This window comes from Eurosta solidaginis, chromosome 5, assembly GCF_040869045.1.
Source record: "Eurosta solidaginis isolate ZX-2024a chromosome 5, ASM4086904v1, whole genome shotgun sequence".
NCBI classification, from domain to species: domain Eukaryota; kingdom Metazoa; phylum Arthropoda; class Insecta; order Diptera; family Tephritidae; genus Eurosta; species Eurosta solidaginis.
This window is the reverse complement of record NC_090323.1, coordinates 90,555,109-90,582,056: the sequence shown is the minus strand read 5'-3', so window position 1 is coordinate 90,582,056 and position 26,948 is coordinate 90,555,109. Positions and strand designations below refer to the sequence as shown.

The window sequence follows — 26,948 nt, the reverse complement described above, 5'->3', positions numbered from 1 at the left end:
TTTAGCTTCTTCATCCTGTTCTTCCTCTAGCTCCCAAAATCTCTCAAGATTGGTTACTGCCGATGTGACTTTGCTTGATTTCTTTTGCTTAATTATTCCAGACAAAATCCAGCCAAACTTCGTAGCTTGTGCAAGAACTCCATTGTGTGTTTTTATGCCTTTTTCTATTATTCTGCCAAATATATCACCACCAATCACCATGTCAATTTTATCAGCTTTGTTAAATAATGGCTCAGCAAGAGTATAGTTTTCCAATTTTTTAAAATTGAACCTGAACGATTGATCAGGTTGCGCAGTTGTAAGGGTTGATAAAACTATGGCATCCACTTCTTCTACGTGCTGGCTCAGAAAACGTGGTGTAATTTGCACTTTAATTTTAAACTTCGATTCACCAACCACAACATCTTCTAGACCATGAAGCTTTGTCATCACTTTTTTCTTTGGTACACCTAATATCTGTGCTGCCTCTTCGGAAATTGATGTTATTTGTGACCCTTGATCAATAAGAGCCCTTAATAATATGTGCTCACCATTCGCAGCTTTTGCTCTCACTTGGGCTGTGGCCAGAATTACCGTTGTTAGACCTGCTTTTGTGGACATTGCTGCCTTCTTTTGAACGTTATCGAAATTAAGGAGCTCATGATGACTGCTGAAGTTGCATATTTTACACTTCATAGTACTAGCATAAGTTTCCCCTAATTTGTGAAACAGACATCTGTAGCAGATTTTATTGTCTTTGGCATATTTATGCCTTTCATCCGTTGATATGCTCTTGAAACTTCTGCATTCGGTTATGATATGATTTGGTATTTTGCAGTAAGTACACTGCCTAAATGATTTCCTCGTGTTGGTTGACGTGTGATTTGCTTTAAATATTTGTTGCTTTCGTATTTTGTAACCTTGCTCCTTTTCGGCTACAGCTTTCAATGTCTGGAAGTGTTGATCCAGAAAATCTCTAATATCAGATAATGTGTTACGGCGGCAAGACCGCAGATAGGGCGCGCTCGTAATAATGGTGGGGAGAGAAGAAAAGAAAATACACAAACGAATTCGTTATAGAAAAGTGAACAATAATATTTATTAAAATCAATGGAAATGCAAATTCAACGCAAGATAATCCACTTACATTCAATGTTTCCGATGACGGAAGTGCAAAAATGAACTTTTTTAATGTTAAAAAGAAGTGAAGGGCTTACCTTTGGTGGCTTGGCTGCTGGCGGTTTCTTAGACGTTCGCAAAAGAAGTGAAAGAGGTAGAAAACCTTTTGTTCGCGGTCACCGCCGAATCCTAGGCTTAACTATTATCCGGCGGGGTAAACGGTTATCGGTATAAACCGATATGTATAAATGAAAGATGTGAGGTAAAGGGACAACGAAAAGAAAAAGTTAAGTAATACGAGGGTGCACCGCCATATTTAGGCTTGTGGCCTAAACATGCCGGCCCCCTTGCGGCGAGCAACTTCGAAACGATCGCAACGCCCCAACAACCAAGTCCCCAAGGGCTCGCGAGAACGATTCTCAACTTAAAATTAACGAATCTCAAATTAAATTTAGGCCATGCTGTAACTGCATATGGCAGATAAATAGTGTGACCAGAGTACATAATTCGCCGACGCCAGACGCTTCTCCGTGGGATTCCTGTGAATAAAGAGATGTTAGTCGAAATAGACATGGGTTGATTTTAGTGCACTTTACTTATTGAATGGACATATACCCGATTATTGCTGGTGGGCTCCAGACACTACCAACCCGAATATGGTGGCTTGAGTCAGCAGCCCGCCGACGTTCGACGGTGGTGTGCCGCTAACCATTAGGCTGGCGTAGACGTCGGCACCTAGTGTGAGCCGGACAGGTGTAGACCGGTGGAAAGATGGATCCGCCAGCTTCATAAATTGGAATGGCGTGGCTACCGATGGATCCAGAGTTGCTGTCGGAGTAAGCCGTGAATATCGCGACACCACTGTGGCCTGGGTCGTCACTGCTCCCGTTACCCCGTATTTCCCTCGCAGAACAAGCGTGCACTTCACGTGATAGGACGTGCCCGTTCGCTCTAACCCGAGGTCCTTCGCGAGATTCGCATCGATGATTGAATTGGGAGCGCACGGATCGATAAGGGCGCGTACTGCGTGGAGCTTCCCTCCTGCTGCTATCCGGACGACCGCCGTTGGAGCTATGGCTACGAATGCGCGTGTAATGGTCGTTGATAGAGGAGTCTCCCGGAGGCGTCCCGTTCTGAAGCCGGCTGGCGTTGTTGGTTGGCGCGCGAGCGTTGTTGGTTGGCGCGCGAGCGTAGTTACTTGGGCACGAGCATTATACGGGGCCGCCCTGCCAATTGAGCGGCGTGACGAGCGGGACGGACGCGGTTCCGCGTCGCCACGGCGCCGCCCGGCAGAGCGGTGCGATGGGGGGAAAGGACGTGTCTCCCCGCCATCCCCGCGTTGTAAGTTTGAAGGCCTTTCATGCCGTAGGAGCGGTCGGAAACGTTGTGGTCCTGAACCGCCCGGTGGTGTCGTGGCTAGCATTGAAGTAGGATCTTCCCGTCGTTCGACCTCTTCCTCGGCGACGTCCGCTTCCCACCACAGGGTTTGTTCCGTGACGTGGATGGATAGGGCTCCGTCGGAGCTCTCTTCGCCATCGCTCTCGTGGGACGGTGGTGGAACGTCGTCGAGGTGTGTTGACGTGTGGTGCTGCTCGTTGCACCGATGACAGCGATCTTCGCTGGGACATGTCTTCCGTTGGTGGAATGGCGATAAGCAATTTGTGCAATATCGCAAATCTATGATCGTCTTTAGTCGATCCATGTTCGTCATGCCCCGGTAAATCGGGCAGAGCCTTATGCTGTGCGACTTTTGACATAGCCGGCAGGGGGCGCTGAATGAGTTGCCGCGTGCCTCCGTCTTGGCGCGTTTGTGGGACAATCCAGTCATTATGGAATATCAAATTGTTAGTAAAATATTCGTAGATGCCCTTAGATTGGGTGGCTTATGAGCGGAGACAAGGAGCTCAATTGGCTGAGCTTGTGGTTGGCGTACTCGGGATAAAGGGTTGTGTGGAACGAATAATCTTATGAAGTTATTATGTCGATGTAATGATGTGTTTGTAGTGGTTGAAACCACTGTTATATTTCATATAGTTTGATCGAGATACGCCTAAAGGTATCTTTAGTGTTGGTAAATATTGTCATCATAACGAAATTCTGATGTTGATAGCAGTCACCAATGGTGAGGGAAAAATATAAGTAAAAAATTAACAAATTGTTGAATATAGACTGAAGGCAAACTATATTCTTTAGTGTTTGCCTAATACAGGCAATATGCGGTAATACACGCCACATTTGTGTCGCAGATGGTATCACGAGTTACCCGTGTATTTTCACGGCTCCTTGTAGTTGCCCTACAAAAATTTCGTCACAAAACTCACCCACGCCGATACAAATGTGGCTGTGAATATAACCGATGAATCCCTGTAAAATGACTAGTCAAATGACGTCGTGCATATAAATGTGCAACAAATGTAAAGAGGCCTTTACTCGCTGTCTGGGAACACTCTTTGTGTTGATTTGGGCCATGTTGTGTGAGAATCACAAATTGTGGTGTGTTTGTTGATTTCAACACAAATCTGCGGGAATAGCCTATACTAAAGAGTGTGGCAATTTGTAGAGCTGTCAGTTGTTCATTCTTCCAATCGTTGGAAGGAGACAGCTGTGTTGTGTGAGAATCACAAATTGTGGTGTGTTTGTTGATTTCAACACAACTCTGCGGGAATAGCCTACACTAACGAGTGTGGCAATTTGTAGAGCTGTCAGCTGTTCACTCTTCCAATCGTTGGAATGAGACCGCTGTGCGGTGCTGCCCATTGCAATGTAATGATACATAATGGTCATGTCATGCCGGTATTTAGGGACAGCTTGCGTCTGAGTCCTTACGCGACATTAAATTAATTTTGTTCTAAAAAGTTTAATTTCTCCCTTGTTTGTAACATCGAAAGCATAGATGACACTACTTTATTCCTGCTGGGATTTCAAGCTAAAAAAGGGACTGACGAAAGTCTGTCGAGACTTTAATACACAAAAAAGCAATTTTCGTCATGAAAGCGAGACCACTATTGAGTGTGACATGTTTAAATGTAAAACACAAACAAAATCATGCACAGATAGACCGCGAAAATTATTTCGGTCTCGAGTGGTTAACCCCCCTTTTTTCCAAGCAGGCTGATTTTGATTGTGTTTTTATGCCCAAATTTTCAAACTAAAAACTTTTCTCAAAAAAAGAAAGAAGCAAAAAGACGGCCGAATGTCAGGAAAACTATCGAAATACAACCTGGCGCGTGTGTTTTCAGTGAACCCAGGCTGTATCTTCACGGTTTTCGTTAGTTGATTTTTTTGTTCGGTTATTAACACTCGAATTTGTTGGGTCCCGCGGATCCGAGTTGTAATACTCTTTGGATCGCGCGCAATGTGCTTACTGTGTAAGAACCGAGTGGCAACTTTGTTTCGTTCATTCAAAATGTCATTCATTCATGGAAATGAGTATAGAGACATTTTGAATGAATTTTCACTATGAAGAAAACTGGTGATGGGTAAGTATGAGTATCGTTCCCTTTTTTGATAATTTAATAAATATACTAATTTTTTTTATTCTTTTATTTCATTTAAGGTACACAGCTACGATTTAATGATAATGTGGGTAATCTTTTAATGATCGCACTTGTGTAGATAGTTCATCTAGATAGTAGTTGTGTCTTGGTATATGTCACACATGCGGTGATAAGGGCAAGGGTGCTGGTCAAGCTTGTCAAGCTATGAGAAATTTATATCATACCAATTGTTTTATTTGTTCTTGTGGGTTTGCGCATATCGACATAATATTCCCCACTTGCAACACTATACTTTCAGTCATGGGCGTTGAACAAACGCTAGTGCGTCCAATAAACCGGGATTTGAATCCGTTTCATCGAAATTTATAGACGCAATTCCCGATTCCGGCAAATCTTTTGAGCTGCTCATGTTCTTGCGCTGATGCAAAGGCAAATGTGTAGGGCGGATCATTAGGGATTTTGGACGCATGGTGGCAGGCGTTTGTGGTGGCACTGCGGCAGGTGCGGCTGATACGCACTCCACATTTTCTCCAATTGTTGTAGAAGAACTGCCACCAACAGTGCTGCTACCTTCTTCTGGTATATTAGTGAATATTAAAGATTTATCCCGTTTAATTTTACGTTTCGCATATTGAAAGGGCGGCAAACCCTGTGACAGCTGTGTTGTTTATAAAGCTTGTGCGCGTTGTGCATCAGCGTATAATCGGTTATTATGGTACGTCGACATAAACGATGAACATTTGTACGCCATTAGGTATATGGAAGTCATTGATGTGTATTTGTTCGGCTGTGGTGCGTATATGCAATGGATCGGTGAGTACAAGTTGTTTGGTAATATCATCACCCAATTGGGATGCGACAACTTTATTATGGTAGAGCACGGCTCCGCCTAGTACACCCTTTGTTTGCTGACAACATTGTAATGTTTGTATAGCATCCAAAAATATATTGCTGGCCGTCTTCGGGCTGCGCAGTTTTGGTACGTCTTGAAAAACATGGCCATTACGTTGCAAAATCGGTAGATGTTTCGAAAATATGATATAACTTTTCGGAGAGATTCTTATACTGCGCTTGCTGTGGAAATTGATCGAAAACGCTTTGCAAATCACGATGAAAAAATTTTACCAGCGAAGCGAGCAAATCGGCGCGTTGGTCAAGTAAACGACCGGAAATATTGCGATCGGTGCCGACGGCCAACGTAAATCTACCAAATTCTTTAAGCACAAATTTGCCATTTTGCAACGCCATAATTTTGGGATTGAAGAAGCAATCTTTAAGAAAGTATGAAGTTCCCATTAGTTGACCACACAATGCCACTTTCTGGGTATCCGACACCCAACTGGGATGGAAATAGGGTACTGCCTTAACCGGATCATCTGCTTCATCTTCGAGGCACTCAGTATCGTAGACAAAAAACGATCATCGTCTCTTTGGCCATTTTTGCTCCTTTAATTTTCCGCACCGTATTTCTCTGCTACGAATCTTCTTTGTGTGCACTTTTAATGCAACCAAATTCCCTTTTAATTTAATACCATAATCTCTGTACTTTAACTTTCCCTGCACGGCTGGTCGAACTCAAGAGGGTTGGAATTTTTCTTATCAGTGCTAATTTCTACCTTTACTTTTAGAGTTGCTTGCACAATACGGTGACTTGTTGTTATAGCTAAGGACATATGTATATGCATGCTTGGCAAAAGATCTGTTTGTACCTATGTTTAATAGCTTTTAGTCTTATCTGCTATGAATATCTTTTAGGATTCGGGGTGCTCCAACATTTGAAAAACCATTCCGAATCTAAAATAATAACATTGAAAAATTTCGAGTGCATTTAAGCAACCTTGATGTGCGTTCGCTATTACTGATTGGTGGTGTTAAGTTAGAAACGCAGAAAAGTTCATTACAACAAGGTGTTCATATTGTAGTCGGTACACCTGGACGGCTTGAATGATTAGTAGTGGGTTTGTGTCGTTGACACATTGCAGATTCTTTGTTCTGGATGACGCGGATGCATTGCTAAAACAGGGTTATACCGATTTAATCGATCGTCTTCATAAGCAAATACCAAAAATTACATCCGATGGGCGTAGTTTACAAATGGTTGTCTGCTCGGCTACACTTCATGCATTTGAAGTGAAAAAGATGGCTGATCGTTTAATGCCTTTTCCTACATGGGTTGAGCTTAAGGGTGAAGATGCTGTGCCAGAAACTGTACACCACGTTGTGTGTATGGTCGACCCTCAACAAGATACCACTTGGCATAATCTAAGACAACATATACGAACCGATGGTGTACATGCTCGTGATAATGTACAACTACAAAATCCTACACCAGAAACATTATCAGAAGGTGTTAAAATACTTAAAGGCGAATATTGCATATCTGCAATTGGGCTACATAAAATGGATCGTGCCATTATCTTTTGTCGCACCAAATTAGATTGTGACGATTTGGAAAAATATTTTAAATCGCGTGGTGGAGCTTGATGTTGTTGTTGTGGTGGCGATTGATGCTGTTGTGGCGGTTGCCGTTGTATCTACCAGTTCCACCCGAAGACAAGCACCCCGATGATGGGAATTAATTTATGATGGTAAGTAGGTAGTAACGATAGCTAAAATCACCTTAATTTCAAAATCAGTTAATTTAACAGGTGGAACAACGTTGACAAAACAACTACCTCAAGTGCTACTACAGCCAAACCACAGGAACGTGCAGAACCTGCGCACCACATGACGGAGATTGATACGCCAAACGGATTTAAAGGTATGATGGTAAACTATATTACGTTAAGGTAATAAAATATTAGCAGCCCAATTCCCTTCTTCCATTCCTCGTATTCTAAATAAAAATTCCTTGTGAGTTTTTTTTCACTTCTCGCTTTCCTCCTATTCGGAACAATATTCGAAAAAGAGGAAACTAGTTATGGGAGAAGAGTAGGTATTATGAATGTGAGGGAGAGGGATATTTCCTTGCCATCATAGGAGGTTTTCCACTAGTTAAAGGGAATGCATCAAAATAGTTAAAGGAAATTGGTTCTTTTAAGAAAGAACACTTAATTGTACAAATGTGTGCCAAAATATGTATTTGCATTGTACCACAATATTCTCACGGTTAATACAACCGCATCAACAACCACAATATTCTTTATTTTAAGTCAAAAGTATCATAAGCAACGGGAGAGCTCTTTGTATACTTGATGTAGCCATCCAGAAATTGCGCAAGGATTTTAAGAAGGCTTAATTAGATTTTTGTATATGGCGAAGGGCGGACTCAACTCGACGTGGCCGCCGGAAATTTGCTTTGCAAAATGAGAGCAGGCCTCTCCGGCGGATTTGTGTTATCCCGCCGTCTTCTTCTTATGCTCCTCAGTTGATGTTGCTGTGGCACCAATTCATTACTCATTTCACATGAAATGCAATAATGTGCGTGGTTTACACCTTATTTCTTAGTTTAAAACAAATTAGCAACAATCATTAGACCTTAAAAAAAATTTTTTTTTTTTTTTTTTTAAACAAAATAAGAAATGCGCAATGAGATTTCAATTGACAAAACAGCTGACTTCGAAAATTCGAAATTCCTATTCCCCAATTTTCTTCTCCCTAGGAGAAAAGAATTGGAGGAATTTTTCCACGGGAATATTTAGAATTGGTATGTAGATGTTTTAAGACAAAATCATGATTATTGATTCACTGGTATACTGTGGCAGATAGCGGATTTGCGGTAGGGTTCTGTTGGCCTCGTTCGTGGTGAACGAGAGCTGGGTTATGGGATTTGTTGGCCTCGTTCGGGGTGAACGAGAGCTGGGTTACGGGGTTTGTTAGAGCGGTTGGGAGTTACAAGTCTCCCTCACCCTCACTGGAGGGTGGCAGTAGGACCAATTTCGTGATTGGTCTGGTGGTTTGTCCCCTTGCCGTATCCAGTTCGACGACTCGAACTCGGTTATCGGGGCCATAATGAAGGGTGGCTATCCGACCTAGTCTCCATTCGTTGGGGGGCAGATTATCCTCCTTAATGACGACCAGGTCCCCCTCTTTAAGGTTTGATTGTGGATGTTTCCACTTGACGCGCTTCTGCAATTCGGTGAGATACTCAGTTTTCCACCGTTTGCAGAAGGTTTGATGCAGCGCCTTAAGCTTTTCCCATCGATTGACGAGTGATGCGCGATTCTCGCTGACGTCGATCTCTGGTGGAGCTAACAGGTGCCCTCCCACGAGGAAATGGCCTGGAGTAAGTGGCTCCAAGTTGGACGGCTCGTTGGAAGAGGGGCTTAACGGTCGAGAATTGAGACAGGACTCGATTCGACAAAGTAGTGTGCTGAACTCTTCAAGGGTAAATTTGTGATCCAAAGCGATCTTCTTGAAGTGGTTCTTGAAGCTCTTGACCCCTGCCTCCCATAGTCCGCCCATGTGAGGAGCTCCTGGTGGTATGAAATGCCATGTCAGGTTTTGGTGACTGTACTTAGATAGAGTTTGGTTGCGAGCGTCCGCCAGGAAAGCTTTGAGTTCTGAGCGGAGAGCTCTGGAGGCTCCGACAAAATTGGTTCCGTTGTCGGAGTAGATGTTCTTTGGACATCCTCGCCGCGCAACAAATCTGTCGAAAGCTGCCAGGAATGCGGCAGTGCCGAGGTCACTAGTGGGTTCCAAGTGAATAGCCTTGGTTGCAAAGCAAACAAAGAGGCAGACGTAACCCTTTGACATGCGGCATCCTCTTCCACTATGAGATTTGATGTCAAATGGTCCGGCAAAGTCTACTCCCGCATTGGTGAAAGCCCGGGAAAAGGTGGTTCGTTCTGAGGGTAGGTCTCCCATAAGTTGGGTTTGGGTCCGCTTGCGGAATATTGTGCACGTTTTGCAATTGTGTATGACCGATCGGATCATATTTTTGACCCTAGGGATCCAATATTGTGTGCGTAGGCGACGAAACATAAGTTGGTTCTCCCCGTGCAGGGTGTCTTTATGGATGAACTGGACAAGAAGTCGTGTGAGCCGGCAGTCATACGGCAGAATGATCGGGTGCCGTTCACTGTAGGGAAGATCCTTGGCCCCTGACAGACGACCGCCAACCCTCAATATGCCCTTATCATCGACGAGGGGGGTAAGAGGGAGGATTTCACTCTTTGAACCGATGAGCTTCCCGGAATTTAAGCTCGAAAGTTCCTCCGTATAGTGCCTCCGTTGGTAGAAAGCTATTAACTGACTTGTCGTGGCCTGGATTTCATCGGGTGAAATGAAGTGCGATGCCGGTTTAAAGGAAGATTTTGTCTTAGGATTGGTTCTTTGGATAAATCTTCGAACATACGATATGACCCTCAAGGCCCTGGACAAATTGGAAAACCGTTCGAGGATGTCGTCTTTCTCTTTTATTTTTGAAGTTGTATGAACCTGCACCCGTTTTTCCTCTATGTTAGTCCGATAGTCCTTTTCTTGTATTGGCCATTCTGTCTTATCTTCTTGTAACCAAGAAGGTCCCTGCCACCACAAAGAGTTATTCACTAACTCCTTCGCTGATAGTCCTCGGCTAGCCAGGTCTGCAGGATTGGATGCGGATTCTACGTGGTGCCAGGATTTGTTTCCTACCTTTTCTACTATTTTCGTTACTCGATGAGCGACAAAGGTTGACCAAGAACAAGGGGGTTTTCTTATCCATGCCAAAACAATCGTGGAGTCTGTCCATAGGTGTAGATTGAAATTTTCTAAATGCAGATTTTCACGCACTGCTTCGATGGTTTCGGCCAGCAACACTGCACCGCATAGCTCTAATCGGGGTAAGGAAACTGTTTTAACGGGTGCTACTCTTGTTTTTGCTATTAATAGGTTAACGTAGACCTCATCCTTTATCTTTGCTCGTAAAAAGACTGTCGCGGCGTAAGCTTTTTCCGAGGCGTCGCAAAAGCCGTGTATTTCAACATCGTTGGTTGGCGTAAAATACACCCAACGTGGGATACGAATTCCGTTAATGGAGGGGTATTCCTGCATAAAATTATGCCATCGGTCTAGGGTTCCTGCCGACACTGGTTCGTCCCAGTCAGTCCCCTCTAGCCAAATGTCTTGCATAATGATTTTTGCAACAATGACGACTGGGGCGAGCCAACCTAGGGGATCGAAAAGTTTAGCGATTGCAGAAAGTATTGTCCTTTTCGTTAACATATCCCGATTTTCAATTGGTTTTGCCGTGAAGTAAAAATAATCCGCATGCGCGTTCCATCGAATACCTAGGGTCTTGACCGTACTCGTGTCCTCGAATTCCAAAAAGTCTTCATTGAGCAGATGAGGTTTGGGTATTCCTTTAAGTATTCTTGAGCAATTTGACGTCCATTTGCGGAGGGAAAAACCAGCGGACTGTAATGCATCTGTGATTTCATCGCGAGCTTTGAGTGTGGATTCGATGCTATGTCCCCCGGCTAGAACGTCATCGACGTACATACCTGTCCGTAAGATATCTGCGGCAATGGGTAATGAAGTTTCAACGTCGTCTGCTAGTTGGTGCAGTGTCCTTATCGCCAGATAAGGAGCACAATTGACTCCAAAGGTGACTGTCTTTAATTCGTAGACGCTGATAGGGTCACTAGGATTGTTGCGAAAAACTATTCTCTGGAATTGTGTTTGGTTTGGCTTTACCAATATCTGCCGGTACATCTTTTCGATGTCGCTATTAAAAACATATTTAAAGAATCTCCATCGCAGGAGTAGAATCGTTAAGTCGGCCTGAAGCACTGGGCCTGTATAAAGTACGTCGTTTAGGCTTGTGCCATTGGATGTGGGACACGAAGCGTTGAACACCACACGAACTTTGGTCGTGGTGCTTTCCTCTTTTATAACCGCATGATGGGGTAAGAAGTAGCAATCGGTCACGTGGGGTGGTATGATCTTTGGAACTTTTGACATATGTCCCAATGTCTCATATTCCGCTAGTACCCTATTGTACTCTGTCTGTAGGGCCGGTGTCTTGGCTAGGCGCGTCTCATTCCGGTAGAATTGGGAGCAGACGCCGTTTAGGGAAGGCCCTAAGGAGATGTTGTTGGGAAAATCCGGTTTAAAAGGAAGGGCGACAGTATATTTGCCATCGGAATTTCTTTCTGTTGTAAGTCTGAAAAGTTCCTCGCAATAGACATTATCTTCGTTAAGTGCCCTTTTCTTAGGTACGTTTTCAAGTTCCCAGAAAGCGGTTAGTTGCTTGTCTAGGCTGATTTCATTAAAAAAAGATACTCGTGTATTGGTTGGGTGAGGTGCATCTGCACGACCGGTTAAAATCCAACCGAAGACGGTTTCTTGTGCGAGAAGCGTATTTAGAACGTTCTTCCGTATACCGTTTAGTATGATCTGGGGATAAATATCGCCTCCAAGTATGAGGTCGACTGGTTCATTAACGAAGAACCTCTGATCTGCCAGAGTCAAATCAGGGAACGCTTGCTGAGTCGTTGCGCTCACTTGGCAAGTCGGAAGGTCCCCTGTTAATCGAGGCAGGACTAGGGCCACTGTATTGATGCTTACTAAGGGGTCTGTAAGCGAACCTAAGTTAATCGAGCATGATTCCTTTACCTGTGCAGATGGTGTATTACTTATTCCTGACACCTGCACATGCAAACGTTTGGACGGAAGGTTTATTCGCTTCTTTAGTCTTTCAGTTATGAAAGAGCATTCGGACCCAGAGTCTATAAGCGCTCTGGCGGAAAATTTCACTCCGTTGTGGATTATATTAACCCGTGCTGTTCCTAATAACACCCCTTTAGTGGTGTTAGCATGACACGAAGAGACGTTATTAGTATTATCTTGTCTTTTTTCAGACTCCATCCTTGCCCTAGCCTGCTGTGAGGTTGAAGGTGAATTGTCGGTGGCGTTTTGAGTCCACCTTTGAGGAGTTGTCTTTGATTGTGCTGTCGGAAGATGGAGCAAGGTGTTGTGCCTTGCATGGCACGTGCTGCAATTAAATTGGCTAGTGCATCGTGTCACGGTGTGTCCACCCGACAGACAATTCAGACAATAACTATTGTTTTTGATAAATTCTATTTTTCCTGACGTGGACAACCTACGGAATTTTTGGCAATTTCGTAATTTGTGCTCTGTACTGTTGCACATCTTACATGCCGACTTTGGTACGCTTGCTTGGTAAACCCCAAGTTTCGTAGAATTTTCCCTAGAATTCGAACTCTGACTTTTGGGTGCTTTTGTTGTTTTATTACCCCTAAGATCGGAAACCGTCTCCAATGTCTGGAAGCGATTGGACAGGAATTTGTCCATATCCTCCCATTTCGGGATATCTGTCTTCCGTTCTACGGTCTGTTCCCAAAGAGCCAATGTAGATTCAGGGAGTTTTGTGGAGCATAAGTAAGTTATGATTGCGTCCCAATTTGTGATGTCAATATTATGACATTGTAGCGCAGAAATGCAATTGTTGATCTCACGTTGCAATTTTTTAATTGATGTTCCACACTCCTGCTCGACTGCCGTCAGATTAAATAAAAGTTTTAATTGTGTGTTGACGAGGATACGTTTATTTTCGTACCTGTCGCTTAGATTCTTCCAGGCGGTTGCAAAACCCTCGTTTGTTAATGAGCACCTGCCCACTATTTCTTTTGCCTCCCCTTGAGTTTTTTGTTTTAGATAATATAATTTCTCGACATCTTTCAGATCAGTATTGTGGATGTATATCGCGGTGAACATATCTCTAAAGGCTGGCCAGGAGAGGTAGTCGCCTTTAAATACATCGGTGTCACAAGGCGGCAGCCGCATTTTATGTCCACGGCGCGAACAGTCGTCATCCTTTGCTTCATCTTTCGCCGGCTGTGGGGTGATAGCTTCGGCTTCAGCCGCCACAGCAGACATGCATTGTAGGTAGCATGCGAAGCAACTTTTGTTCTTTCTTCTTAGCGAGCTGAGTTCCTCTTTGGACAGCTCAGGATTGCTGAGAAGACCTTCATATGTGGATTTGGTCTTCTTCCATAGTGCCCTTAGCTCCTCTTGCAGTAGTGCAAGGGTGTGCTTGTTCCGGGATTCGGCCGGGGTGGAGTTGAACTCTTGTTCAAACTCCACTATGGAATCAGCCAATCTAATGTAAGTCTCCATTGATTTTATTAATTTGAATATTTTGTCTCTTTGAAGGTGTCGAGCTCGGAGTAAACGACTTAGTGGCTTTGGTGTAAATGCAACCACAACAAAAAATTATAAGAGTGTTTTCGTTTTTGCTGTGATTGCGCTGTATAAGTAAAAGCTTTAGGAACACACGAATTCTGATTGAATGTGTTAACACAGATAGCAATCTTATGTGAATAGTGCTAAGCAAAAATTTAATCAAATGTAAATTATGATATGAACCACTTATAGAAATCCTCACGAGGATTGTGCAAGCCGCAGATAGAAATCCTGACGAGGATTTAATGTGTATGCAGTGATATGGAAATAAACACAAATAGAAAACCTGACGAGGATTTAGTGTGTATAAAATGATATAAATGTAGTGATATGCAGCACAGATAGAAATCCTGACGAGGATTTAATGTGTATGCAGTGATATGGAAATAAACACAGATAGAAATCCTGACGAGGATTTAGTGTGTATAAAGTGATATAAATGTAGTGATATGCAGCACAGATAGAAATCCTGAGGTTCTAGTCGGTGCAAAGTGATATTAAGCACGGATAGAAGTCCTGAAAGGATTTAATGTGTCTACAGTGATATGCAATGCAGAGAAGAGAATTCGTCTGCAGGTATTTAATGTGTCTAAAGGGTGTGTTGGACACAGATAGAAATATTTTCTGAAAACTTAGTGTGTCTAAAAAAAGTTTAGAAAACGCAGATGTAATCCCGATGTGGATCTGATGTGTAATCCTCGAGATTTGAAACACAAATAGAAATCCTTATGTGGATTTAATGTGTTTAAAAGGGTGAAATTTGACCCACAGATAGAAATCCCGACGAGGATTTAATGTGTATACAAGTGAAAGTGAAACACAGATAGAAATCCTGACGAGGATTTAATGTGTATACAAAAGGTGTTATGTGAACGTTGATGAGTATCGCCGAGTAGCCAACCAGGGTATCTTTCCCAATATAAATAAGACAATAACTTTGTTTATCCAACTTAATGTGGAAAATCACTTTTAATTATTTATTATAAAAAAAAAACGCTGAGAACATACAGCTATGTAATAGTAAACGATGAGTATAAATTGTGTTTGTGACCAATTGTGATGAGCCACTAGCCACTCAACGCAGTGCTAAATTTTGGCTTTATGGTATTATTTCAGTTCGCAACTGATTAAGAAACTGATTTCCGTTCAAAGATAACGCAATTGATTATATGTATATAATTCGGTGAAAAAATACTCTATATCAAATGCCTCCGAATTAATCTGAATTAAGTGTATTCACAAATGAGCGATTTGCAACAATGTTATTGATTGTCGCAATTAAGCAAAAATGACTACAAGCCACCCAACGAAGGTGAAATGTTTTTGAAAAAAATTTTTTTGTGGTTGCAGAGTATTATGACTGCGTGAATATTGTGGTATTTCTTTGCAAGTTCATCAACCAAGTGAGAGTGTATGTAGATTGTTGCCGAAAATCAACAACCGAAAAGACTGTCTATAGAAACCGAGTGTGGTTGCACAGTGCAGTGATAGTTTTGTTGCAAAAGGAGAAAAAAAAGATCCACTGACTGTCTTGCCTTGAGTTGTGTCGGAAAAGTCTTACCACTGGTGGGGGACTTAGCCGATAATCAAAAGGCGCTAAGTGTGCGTTTAAAACACAATGAACCTCCACTTGCTTTGACTTGCAAATGGATATCACAAATCCACTCGATACGTGAGTTCGTATATATAAAAAAAATGTGCACCAAAATCAACCACTTACCTTACACAAGTTTTGGTAATGTATGTGATCTGATATGATGTTATGTGGACTGTTGATGTGATAAATGGACGTGATATCGTATGATGAGTTGATTAGTGGACTGTTTGATGTTGTGATGATGATGTGATAATGTGATGTAGATGAGTGGACTGTTTGATATGCTGATGATGTTTTAATGCTAATGGACTGTATGTATGTGTGTGATGACGAGTTGATATACGCTGCTCGTTCGTTTTGATGGCCAACTTTTTTCACTGCTGGTTGATTTTAATATATTTATAAATAATTTTCTAAGCTCTTAGGCTTTCCACATGTGCTGATTAATTTCTTATTTATTTGTGCATCGATTTTATTCCTTCGATTTGGCAATTAGGTCGCTTTGCTTTGATTTCGGGGAGATGGACCAAATGTTACGGCGGCAAGACCGCAGATAGGGCGCGCTCGTAATAATGGTGGGGAGAGAAGAAAAGAAAATACACAAACGAATTCGTTATAGAAAAGTGAACAATAATATTTATTAAAATCAATGGAAATGCAAATTCAACGCAAGATAATCCACTTACATTCAATGTTTCCGATGACGGAAGTGCAAAAATGAACTTTTTTAATGTTAAAAAGAAGTGAAGGGCTTACCTTTGGTGGCTTGGCTGCTGGCGGTTTCTTAGACGTTCGCAAAAGAAGTGAAAGAGGTAGAAAACCTTTTGTTCGCGGTCACCGCCGAATCCTAGGCTTAACTATTATCCGGCGGGGTAAACGGTTATCGGTATAAACCGATATGTATAAATGAAAGATGTGAGGTAAAGGGACAACGAAAAGAAAAAGTTAAGTAATACGAGGGTGCACCGCCATATTTAGGCTTGTGGCCTAAACATAATGTATGCACCTCTCTTGTCTTTTTAACCGTTTGTTCATATAATTTGAGTCCATCTTTGTCCAATTTGCGAACTATGACTCGAGCAATAGATGGATCTGCGTTTTCAATTTGTATTCCTAGTGACTGTATTGCGTTAAGGCACTCATTTGTAGTATCGAGCAATTGCCTTACGCTTTCAGCATTGTCACTATTTATGGGCGGCTGATCCATTATCCTATCCCACTGTGTTGTAAATAATATACGTTTATTATCGTATCTTTGTTTAAGCAGATTCCACGCTGCTTCATAATTTTCGGTTGATATTTGCAGGTGTTGTATTAACCTTGCAGCTTCACCCTTCAAACAAAGGCGAAGGCGTAGCATTTTTTCTGAGCTTGATAATTGCTCATTTTTATGGACCATCTCCTGGAAAACATTGTAGAAATTGGTCCATTCTTTTATCTCGCCATAAAATATTGGAATTTTTAATTTTTCTAATTCCAAATTAGGGCGATAATTTATTTTTGGCTCTTCTTTCACTAGACATCTTTCCAAATGCCCCAGATTTTCAAAATATTCTGCAACTACCTTGGCATAGGCATCTTCTATTTCAGCATTGTAGTATTTTGAAAAATCATTTGTGTACGCATTTTTGATGTCGATATATAAACTTTCTAAATATTTTATTTGATTATTACCGATCGTGCTCTCGAAGCGCATATCAGTCATTTTGTTTGTTATTGTTTGAATTTTCTTCATGAAAAATTCAATTTTGGGTCATTTTTACCCATGCTTGTAGTTTGTGCTGCTGTTGTTGGTGTTTGTGGCATGCGGTTATCTGCTAAAGAAGTATGCAATCTTCTTGGTTGAAATGACACTTCATCACTAAGGGATTGTTTGATCCCTTGAACTACTTCGTCAATTTGCTTTCTTATGGCACTGTATTTATCTTGCGTGAAATAATCCTCATTACCAACGCCATCCGACAAAAGTTTCTCGTTGTTGGCGTCCAATTCTTTTTGGAGCTTTTCTATTGCTTTTATCACCTCCTCGGCCTTCGACCTAGTTACTTTTTTTCCTGCAACATTATTGTACATCTGCAGTACTTTTTCACTTATGTCTATCTGGGATTCAAGGACTTTTCCTCTGTTTATTCCCATATTGCTTTTTTTTTTTTTCACTATTCAAAACTAAACACTGAGCATTATTTAAAACACTTCACTTTTTATTTTGACTTGTTTTTCTCCAAAGGAATCGTTGGAAGAAATTGGTTTGGTCGCCCGGTTGATCTTGCTGTGCCTCGACTCACAGCTGATGTATTCCTTGGATTGATTACAAATTACTTTAATTTCGTATAATTTTTTATATTATACAGCTTATTTCCACATTCGTTGCAGCTCAATTTGGCGGCTCGTATGGACCAAATGTTGAGGGGTAAATAAAAGCAATGTTGGCGTTTGAGAATATTTTTAATTCTGACTTGTAAAGTTATTTACAATAGCTTATAAGGAAAATCTTAAAAATATGTTCCTAAAACTAATTATATGTGTATGTGTGATTGTTTATATGTATGATGATAGAGATTCATTTATTATTTGATTAATGCTAGCCTCTTGATTTTTATTATCGTGATGTGGGCATTTGTAGCATTTACAAGTAGGCAAACATTTTAAAACTAAGATAAGAAACGTATCTTGTGTTTGGCTATAAATGTCAGACAGTAAAATGATTTAGGTATATTTGTATATGTATGTAAACATTTGTAATTTTTGTGTGTTGTGAACGAAGTGATCGTTTTGCTAAATATATGTATGTACATGTGTTTTGTTGGAAATATCAGTTTACGTGTCAATATTACTTCTCAAAAATATCTACGGATTATATTACTAATATTTGTTCACATGTGTATATGCATGTTCAATTTTTATTTGAACAATTGTTTTTGTTTTTATCGGCCTATTTATAAATCATACAAGGTTCGAATCGAGCTCAAGGCCAGAGCAATAATTTTTTTCTAATGATAATTATTGTTATTTTTTTTTAATTTTTCTAAATTTGAAAAATTGTAGGCCGATAAAAACAAAAACAATTGTTAATAAACCATGAGCACTTGGGAATGTCAAACAAAGTAATTGACAATAAACAAAAATCCAGCATTATCAGTGATTTGCACCAGATGGCGCAACACTGAATAAATATAGTTTGTAAAAAGGAATAGAAGTAGCAAATTTACCAGTCAAACAAACCACCGCTGTATAGCTAAATGGTTAGCTCAGCATGTCTTTTTCAAATTTAGAAAAATTAAAAAAAAAATAACAATAATTATCATTAGAAAAAAATTATTGTTCTGGCCTTGAGCTCAATTCGAACCTTGAATGATTTATCAATAGGCCGATAAAAACAAAAACAATTGCTAATAAACCATGAGCACTTGGGAATGTCAAACAAAGTAATTGACAATAAACAAAAATCCAGCATTATCAGTGATTTGCACCAGATGGCGCAACACTGAATAAATATTGTTGGTAAAAAGGAATAGGATAGGATAGGATAGGTTAGGTGGTAGCTGCCCTGATAAGGATAGCTCACTTGGACAACACGAAGGTCCGTTGTGATACCACATACACCAAAAATAACGGTGACCTAGATCCAGCTACTTAGAGAATCGTTGGGTAGCAACGATAAAGCTCCGAATGATACCGATCTCAACTTTGGATATATCCTCGGGAGATCCAAGTGAGTCGCTACCGAAGTACTTTCGCCTAATTCTGGCAAAAGCTGGACAATCAAGCATAAAGTGATTTGGTGATTCCACCTCATCATCCTCCATACAGCTGCAGCAGGATGGAGTTTCCAGTATATTGAGACGTACCGCATGGATACCCATGGGACAGTGCCCTGTCAAAACCCCAATGACCATTGATAGGTGAGCCTTAGTGAACCCAGTTATTTCAGCAGACCTCCTGCCATCCACTTTCGGCCAGAAAGATCTTGCTACCCTGCAAGACGTGGTATCCGCCCAACGTTTGCTGAGCTGATTCGAGGCCCAGCTATGGAGGAGCAATCCACAGCGGGATCCCGAAGTCCCTACAGCCATCTTCATCCGGTTCAGTTGTACCGATGCGGGCTAAGAGATCCGCTTGACAGTTACCCGGGATATCACTATGGCCCGGGACCCAGATAATCTTAATTGTAAAATAATTCGATGCAATCGCAAGCGAGGTCAGGCACTCCCAGACCACCCTCGATCGCACTGTAGTTGAGCTCAAGGCCTTGATAGCCGATTGGCTATCAGAGTAGATGTTAAATTCCCTAACCGTGGTAGCACTGGATAGCATTCCATCCACCGCATCCTTAATCGCAGCAATTTCCGCTTGGAATACACTGCAGTGATCAGCCAACTTAAACTTGCGGCTTAAATTTAGCTCTTGACAAAAGACCCCCCCACCAACCTTTCCATCCAGCTTTGACCCATCCGTGAACAAGTTAACCGGTCCCATGCCCCAGATAATTCCTCTTCCCCAATCCTCTCTCTCTGGAATAACTGGGGTGAAGGTTGTATAGGGAGCTGTTATCGGCATACAGTAGTCCGTTCTGTCCGGGATGAAGTCGAAACTGGTAAGAAGGCTAGAGTGTCCGCGGTCAGAAAGTCTATATCCCATATAACGAAGCCTGACCAACGACCTTGCCGCGGCCGCCTTTCCCGCAATATCTACTGGGTATATGTTCTGCATGACGTTCAGTGCCAAGGTAGGCGTTGTTCTGAGAGCGCCACTGATACCGATCAGCGCCGTCCGTTGCACTGACACTAACATTTTGGAGGTGCTCGCCGTGTCCAGTGCTTTCCACCAGACCAGCTCCCCATATAGCAGAATCGGTTTGACCACCATCTCATAAAGCCAGTGTACTATTCTTGGCGAGAGTCCCCATCTCTTTCCGATAGCTCCTCTGCAGCAGTACAAGGCAATGGCGGCCTTCCTGGCCCGATCTTCCACATTGGGTCTCCAGGACAGTTTCTTGTCCAAAACAATCCCCAAATATTTAACCCTATCAGAAAGTACCAACGGTACCACTCCAATCGAGGGAGTTCTGAAATCGGGCACCTTATATCTTCTTGTGAAAAGGACCAATTCCGTTTTTCCCGGGTTGACCGCCAATCCACATGATTCAGCCCACCTAGCCACAGTATCCAGGTAGCCCTGAAGAACATCGCGCAGGGCGCCCAGAAATTTGCCTCTGACTAGGATAGCGAGGTCATCTGCATAGGCAACCACCCGACAACCATTGGCTTCCAGCTCCACAAGAAGCTCGTTGACTACCACAACCCAGAGGAGAGGAGATAGGACACCCCCCTGTGGCGTGCCCCTGCACACCTTCCTCTTAATTATGGCCCCTCCCCACTCCGCTGCGACAATTCTGCCGCATAGAAGTTTGCTAATAAATTCAACCAGAGCCGCCTCGACCCCTAAACCCACCAGAGCTCTTTCGATTGACCCCGGTAAGACATTGTTAAAAGCTTCCTCGATGTCTATAAAGGCACCCAGAGCATACTTTTTGTGTACTAGACCTTTGAAGCTGCGCAGGAATGATTATGAAAGGAATAGAAGTAGCAAATTTGCCAGTCAAACAAGCCACCGCTGTATAGCTAAATGGTTAGCGCAGCATGCCTAAAGCGTACTGATGATGAAGGCTTAGCACCCTTCGAAATGGATCTATCTGCGCAGCTATGGCAGGTTGTCTGAAAAATTTTCTACTTACTATTCCAAAAACAAAATACAATTTTTCAAATTTAGAAAAATTAAAAAAAATAGCAATAATTATCATTAGAAAAAAATTATTGTTCTGGCCTTGAGCTCGATTCGAACCTTGAATGATTTATCGAGCTCAAGGCCAGAACAATAATTTTTTTCTAATGATAATTATTGTTATTTTTTTTTTTAATTTTTCTAAATTTGAAAAATTGTAGGCCGATAAAAACAAAAACAATTGTTAATAAACCATGAGCACTTGGGAATGTCAAACAAAGTAATTGACAATAAACAAAAATTCAGCATTATCAGTGATTTGCACCAGATGGCGCAACACTGAATAAATATAGTTTGTAAAAAGGAATAGAAGTAGCAAATTTGCCAGTCAAACAAACCACCGCTGTATAGCTAAATGGTTAGCGCAGCATGCCTAAAGCGTACTTAGCACCCTTCGAAATGGATCTATCTGCGCAGCTATGGCAGGTTGTCTGAAAAATTTTCTATTTACTATTCCAAAAAGAAAATACAATTTTTCTAATTTAGAAAAATTAAAAAAAAATAACAATAATTATCATTAGAAAAAAATTATTGTTCTGGCCTTGAGCTCGATTCGAACCTTGAATGACTTTTTATTAAGTTCAAAATACTTATGACGGAAAATAGCGTACTGTGCATAATGAGAATGTAAACCGGTTCTCTTATATAATTTGAATAAACGTGATTTCTTATTTTTTAAAGCTTTTAAATCTTTAGTAAACCAAGCTTGCACTGGTTCAATGTACGAGCATGTGCGTTTGGGCACATGTTTTTCAAATAAAGTATAAATGGTTTTATTAAAATGTAAAACGTTTTCTTATACATCCTCTTTATATCGAGGCCACGTTATCTCAGAAAGTTCATTATTTAAATTGTTGAAATTAGTTTTGGAAAAATCAAAGCATCTGGTAGAGACACGTGTTTTGTTAGTGCAGCCGACTTCGTTGCTTATGATTTCGTAAGTTATCTCAAGAGAAGGATGGTAAACGTCTTCTGGCAAAACAAGAGGTTCACACCGATTTATAGAGAATTTAGATATGTCGTCAACAAATGCTAAGTCTAAGAATTTTCCATACTTATTCGGAAAGAAGTTGATCTGATTAATGCAAAGATCAGTTATTCCATCCAAAAAGTCATTGTTATGCATCTTGGATGATACGGGGACAATATTGTGATCAACGGGATTCCAAGATATATGTGGCAGGTTAAAGTCGCCTAAAATACTTATTGAGTCCGTGGGCTTTATCATCGAGTTGACTGATTGTAACAGTGAAATATGGTGCATATACACTGATAGATCAGAAGACGGTGGAATATAGCAAACGGCTAAGTAAATATGACCCCGGCCTAGTAAGATTCGGATGCATTTAAACTCGATGGAATAAACTCCGGCTAAATTAACATCTTCAGATGGAATTGAAGAATGTACAGCTAGCAAGACACCACCTCCGGTCCTATTTAAGCGATCATTTCTATAGGTCTGATACTCACCGCAAAAAACTTCGGAATTTAAAACATTGGGTTTCAGCCATGTTTCGGTAAAAGCAATAATATTATAGTTACAGTGAATGGTTTTCAAATATAAGTCAGTTAATTTAGTATTTAAGCCTCTAACGTTTTGATAGTAAATGCTTAAGCAAGATGTTAAATTAAGTTTTTTGGATCGGAACTTTGAGGAAGAATTTTTGCTACATTTTGAGTAATCTCAATAGTCTTATGCACAAATTCGCGAACAAAAGCCACTGGCGGCCAAAATGCGCTGTCCAAAAGATTATCAAAATCTTTTGAGTAAAAATCAATTCCAAATGAAGAAATGTTTCCTTCGTAATTAAATTTAAATTTTCTTAAAGTCATGCCGTCAGCCTTAATTTTCGAAGTGACATAAGACTTGATATCCTCAACGGAAGTGTCTTTGTCAAAGCGAGATACAAAAATCGATTTTTTGAGCGGGACTACAACCAGCTCCTTAGCCGGTGCTTCTGAATAAGAAGTCACAGAATGAGAAGTTACAGTTTCAGAAGTTACAGTTTGAGACTCTAAGGTTTTTTCCGCGGCCTTAGAAGTGGATAGAACCACAGCTTGCGGATTAGGGGAAGCCAAGTCTATGGGCTCCACTTGCGGAAGATTAGTGTTCTGAGCAGGATTAAGATTCAAAGCGTTAGGTGAGTCTGCAGAGTGTTTTTGTTTATTATCGCGGTTGTCTTTTTTTCTATTTAAACAATGCGGTAACTCATCCAAACACTTGAAGGATTTGAACAAGCTATCCTATTGATTGAACTTTTCCGTGATTATGGAAAACTCTTTAGCAATTTCAGAAAACGCATTTCGTGTTTGTCTAAACAGTTTAAATAGGTCAACCTCAGTTGATCTGCATTTAATGCATGACCAACGTCCTCCCTTCTCCCCATCATTGACAGTGTCAACAACTCTAGCCGTCAGTCTCGCGCACTTTCCATGGGCGAGCCCATCGCAAAGCCAGCAAGAGACAAAACGTTCGGATTCGCTTTTTACGTGACAGTTTTTGAAAATGCAAGTCATTTTTTATAGAAAGGTGAAAATAGACTAGTATAAGAATATAGAAATGGTAAAGATATGTTTGTAAATTACAAAGAAAAAACCGTTGAAATAGCACTGAGAATGAGAATGGTTATATATAAAGCAACTCTGAAAGTTTGGGAGCTTAGCGGTAGCTAGAATTTTGATCGTCATTCGTTGTCAATTGAAGAAAAAATTACGATTTCGTCTTTGAAAAAATTTGTTTATTGTTGAAAATTTAGACAAACTTACTGAAATATCTTACAAAACGTAAGTGTACATAAAATATCACATAAAATATTACATGCTAGTTTTTAATTATCATTTATCTACAGGTATTTACATTGTTTACCACAAATATTGGAAAACTGCGGCGGTCTAACTCGCAATCCTAGCAATACACAATCCCTGTATTCGGACTGGGTGTTTTCTATGGAAATAAAAGGTGAGTTCACTCTTTGTTCATTGTTAAAGACTAACTCTGTTTACATTTACCAAAAATGTACTAAAATTGCATTTTTCCTTCTGCAGATTTCGTTTTCCATCACCTAAAGCCCAGCCTGTTTAAAATTTTAATTGCACATTGCGGAGTGAGTTACTAAAATTACTGGTACTTCTTTACTTTAGATCAGAACTTCTAAAACGCGTAAATAAAATATTGAGGGAATTGTCAAAAGGCGCGCTTTGGAACCAGGACCACGAATCCGAAAGCAGAAATTGAAAAAGTTGGCAATTTTCAAGTGGTTGTTGTAATATTTTACACATGAAACAATTTTGTGTACAAAGAGATTTTGCACAGATTTAATTTTGATCCCACCCCCGGTTTCGGAGGGGCCCGGGGTCATTTTTCTTTTGAACGCGCTAAAATTTTTCGGATTGTTCATACTGATGTCAAGACCTCTTCCAATAATTTTGGACGAGTTTTAGCAGTTCTGAGCTAACGTGAAGAATTACCAAATTTCTCTAAAAATATCAGCTCCATCAAATCTTTAGTAAAGTAGCTAAATATTTGAACCTATCGAATGTGTGGAGTTTCCAACATTTCTACCTTTAAACCTATGGTGAGTGAACTATGATAAAAAGTGTTATTAAATTAAATTTTTGGGAAAATTGCATCCTAAATAATGTCTTTAATTTTTTATTTAAGTTTGTGTGCTACTGCTTTTCCATCGTTCGAGTCCCTTCCGGTATATAACAGCAATCTCTTATATAAAGGTTCATCACGTTCAACATTTGTACATTCGTGGTAAGTTAATTTTGTGCTTACAAAGTTATACAACGCGAAAACGATTTTGTACATAAATACATGAGACGCTGCACACACACTACATCAGTAATTCAGCAACAATAGCGCTACACTATTGGAAGAGTAAACTAGAATATCAGCACACTGTATGCATTTAAGTTGACCTGTTACAAGAACGACGTATAATATTCTAAGATTTATGAGTTGGTGCAACATTACAATAGGATTGCGCAACTGTTAAGAATGCAATGACTCCCTTCTTCTACAGTACAAATCTGTTTTTTAATTTTATTCGAATAAATATAAAATTATTTAATGTAATTTTTAAATGAGAAATAAATTATCTTTCAACTTATTACACATCTTCATATAGATGTTTCTTTTGTACGTGTGCATGTGACTGAACTGGTCCTTAAAGACTGGACCTACTTTGATGCAATTTTGTGTGTGTGTGTTCAAGGGATTCGAGGATGCATTAGATTCACAATTTGGTTCGTTTTCTTTTTTATCTATCTGAAAAGTGAACCAAGGGCAGACCCCTTCCAAAAAAACTAATTTATCACGCGATTTGCTCAAAATCCGGTACAGGGAGAACTCATTGACCAAGTTAATATTTGATAGACTCTTCTTTCCGGGAAAAGAACCAGGAACCGACCTATTATAAAATTTTATTTGGCTAAGAAAAAGATCGAGAGGGAAATGGAGAGTTATACAAAAAGCCATAGGCTGAAAAGAGAAGAAGAAAATCACAGATTGGAATGGGATTTGGCGATGGAGGGGAAAGAGAAGAGTGAGAGGAATGAAAATGGAGAGAGGGTGACGGAGAGGAAATAAATTAGGAGTAGGAAATGGAGAAAAGGTGGGAAAGATAAGAAGGGGAGACCTAGAGAAGGGAAGATGATACATAAAAACAGGAAGTTTGGGAATTAAGTCGGAGCAGAAGAGGACAAGGACCAGGGGAAAAACGATCGTAACTTCCTTGGTGTGACAAATTGGCTCCAGTTGGCAGAGAAGAGAGCAAAATGCGTGGAAAGAAGATACACATTTTTTTTGCAATATGACAAATATCTTTGTTCACTGAGGATTATGCGATGTGTGCATAGAGAAATATTATAGGACAGGAAAGCGTTTCAATTATATATCTCTATCTTATATTTAAAGATGAATACGATTCTAGAAATTATACCCGCGTTAATTTCATATATGTAGTTTTAGTGATTTATAAAAAGAAAGGTATTTCATGTTTGGTATAGAGATTCAATGAGGACTTTCAGGAGAGAAAGATAGAGGGAGTGGAGTAGGAATGAGAGTGCTAGTAGGTTAGATAAGGTTGAACTTGCAGGTACGTGATGACCTCATATAGACTGAACGAGACCTGAGTGTTACCAGAAGTTGGTTTAATGACCATACTGCCAAACCCCATCCTCTTCGCAAATAGTAGACGTTTTCTAGGACCTAGGCCACTTCCTGCTTCTAGATCTGACAGCTGTATCACTCCTATAGCAGCAGTCTCAGCCCCAATTCTTTTCAGGGATTGCTTACACTCTAACTAAAAAATAACTGAAGCCAACACAAATTGTTTAAGTATTAAATTTTCATGAACAATTTCCAAATTCTTCACTCTCCGATTTCTAAAATTATATACGTTTTTAGTTTGCAAGATGCCTAAAGCAAGTTGTGCTCTATGCCATAAAACTTGGAAACACGAAGATTTCAAGATGCACCACGTTCCTAAAAATATTATAAAAAGAAAACAAGTAAGAAAGGTTATGTTCGGGTGTAACCGAACATTACATACTCAGTTGAGAGCTATGGTGACAACATAAGGGAAAATAACCATGTAGGAAAATGAACCGAGGGAAACACTGGAATGTGTTTGTATGACATGTGTATCAAATGAAAGGCATTAAAGAGTATTTTATGATGGAGTGGCCCATAGTTCTATAGGTGGACGCCATTTAGGGATATAGCCATAAAGGTGGATCAGGGTTGACTCTAGAATGCGTTTGTACGATATGGGTATCAAATGAAAGGTGTTAATGAGTATTTTAAAAGGGAGTAATCCTTAGTTCCATAGGTGGACGCCGTT

General features: G+C 40.6%; 1 protein-coding gene and 1 pseudogene across 2 annotated transcripts in view; one reads left to right on the top strand and one right to left on the bottom strand.

Moving 5' to 3' along the window:
- The first annotated feature begins 4,562 nt into the window (after window positions 1–4,562).
- Window positions 4,563–26,948, top strand: part of LOC137233648 (ATP-dependent RNA helicase Ddx1-like) — a 56,137-nt gene continuing 33,751 nt past the window's right edge. The window contains exons 1-3 of one of the 2 annotated variants that reach the window (XM_067756855.1): window positions 4,563–4,577; window positions 4,655–7,183; window positions 7,244–7,356. In XM_067756855.1, the coding sequence (XP_067612956.1) occupies window positions 6,540–7,079 (540 nt within the window). In that variant the 5' untranslated portion in view covers window positions 4,563–4,577; window positions 4,655–6,539 and the 3' untranslated portion in view covers window positions 7,080–7,183; window positions 7,244–7,356. The other variant, XM_067756856.1, reaches the window with a different exon arrangement.
- Window positions 4,814–6,033, bottom strand: LOC137254211 (BLOC-3 complex member HPS4-like; annotated as a pseudogene).